We start from the raw sequence: 1161 nt of genomic DNA, 5'->3' as shown, positions 1-1161 counted from the left end.
CCCAAACCAAGCTGCTGTTTTCTTTTAAAGAGAGATTTGTTCTTCAGTCCCTTTAAACCAGCTGATCTCTCCTCCTGTTCTTCCATGAGCTTTAATGTTTAACCTAATCGAGGCGAGTTGATTCAAAGCGGACATCTTGGGTTTGGTCGCTTCTCAAAGCGTAATGAGGCGTCATCTTCCTAAAACGGCCTCACCAATAAATATATCTCTGTTAATGATTGACTGATTGAAGCCTGGTTATCTCTGACAGCAGAGGTTCCTTCAGTAATCTGAAACCAGAGCAATGCCAGGGTACAAATCCATATGAAAATCCAGACTAAATTCAATATTTCAAAAACAAAAGCATTGTGGTAAGGGTGGAAAAATCATTAAAATAAAAAGTTTGAGGTTAGAACCAGGAGAAAATATGACAATACCTTAAAAATCAAAATAAACTAAAGAATTAAGTCCAGAATAAAATAAAATGGTGGCATAAAACAGTGATTTAATAACAGATTATGAGGTAAAACCACTTGGTTTTTAACCCCTCTGACTTGAAACCTCCTGTTAAAAATGTTGAATTAATCCAGACTTTCTGTTTTGGCTGTTTGTTTTCCAGCTGTGAGCGAGCTCCCACCGCCCTCCGAGGTCAGGGTGACTCTGGATCATTCAGGTTACTTCCTGAGATGGGAACGCGGGGCAGGAACTCCGCCTGGAACATCTTTCTGTGTTCAAACCCAAAGGTAGGTTTCCCCTGTGGACGTGGAACCCGCTGCAGGCTGTCCTGCTTTTGGCTACGGAGAGAAAAACAAAATGAGACGAGATCCTTAAGGAGGTTGTTGTTCAGGAGACGTGTTGTAAACAAAAACGGGTCCCGTCATGTTTACCATCTGGGCCAGATTCTCACACTTCAATTGTTTTAAAATAATAAAGTGAATCATCTGAACTAAATGAATAAAAATAATCAGTCCCAGAATCTATTAATATTCTCAGTCTGAATGGTTTCACTTCCTATTGAATCATCTTTTTTTAATTTTATTATTCTTTATTTCGAACATGCAAGAGAAAAACAATAAAACAATGTTTAAAAACATTGGAAAGAAAACAACAAACAAGGTACCCTTCTTTCCTGGGTTAATATACCTCTATAACATGTGCGAAAAGGAGTAGGAAGAAGTAAAA

At 38.2% G+C, this 1161-nt stretch overlaps 1 protein-coding gene across 1 annotated transcript in view; it reads left to right on the top strand.

The window, feature by feature from the left end:
• LOC107082581 (interferon alpha/beta receptor 2-like) overlaps positions 1–1161 on the top strand; it is a 13191-nt gene that overhangs the window by 5981 nt on the left and 6049 nt on the right. The window contains exon 2 of the mRNA XM_015371346.1: positions 599–722. Coding sequence (XP_015226832.1) covers positions 599–722 — 124 coding nt within the window. The remainder of the gene's footprint in view (positions 1–598; positions 723–1161) is intronic.

This window comes from Cyprinodon variegatus, unplaced genomic scaffold (assembly GCF_000732505.1).
Source record: "Cyprinodon variegatus isolate N-32 unplaced genomic scaffold, C_variegatus-1.0 Scaffold3, whole genome shotgun sequence".
Classification (NCBI taxonomy): Eukaryota; Metazoa; Chordata; class Actinopteri; order Cyprinodontiformes; family Cyprinodontidae; genus Cyprinodon; species Cyprinodon variegatus.
Note: the sequence above shows the minus strand (reverse complement) of the source record. Positions and strands in the feature narration are given on the sequence as shown.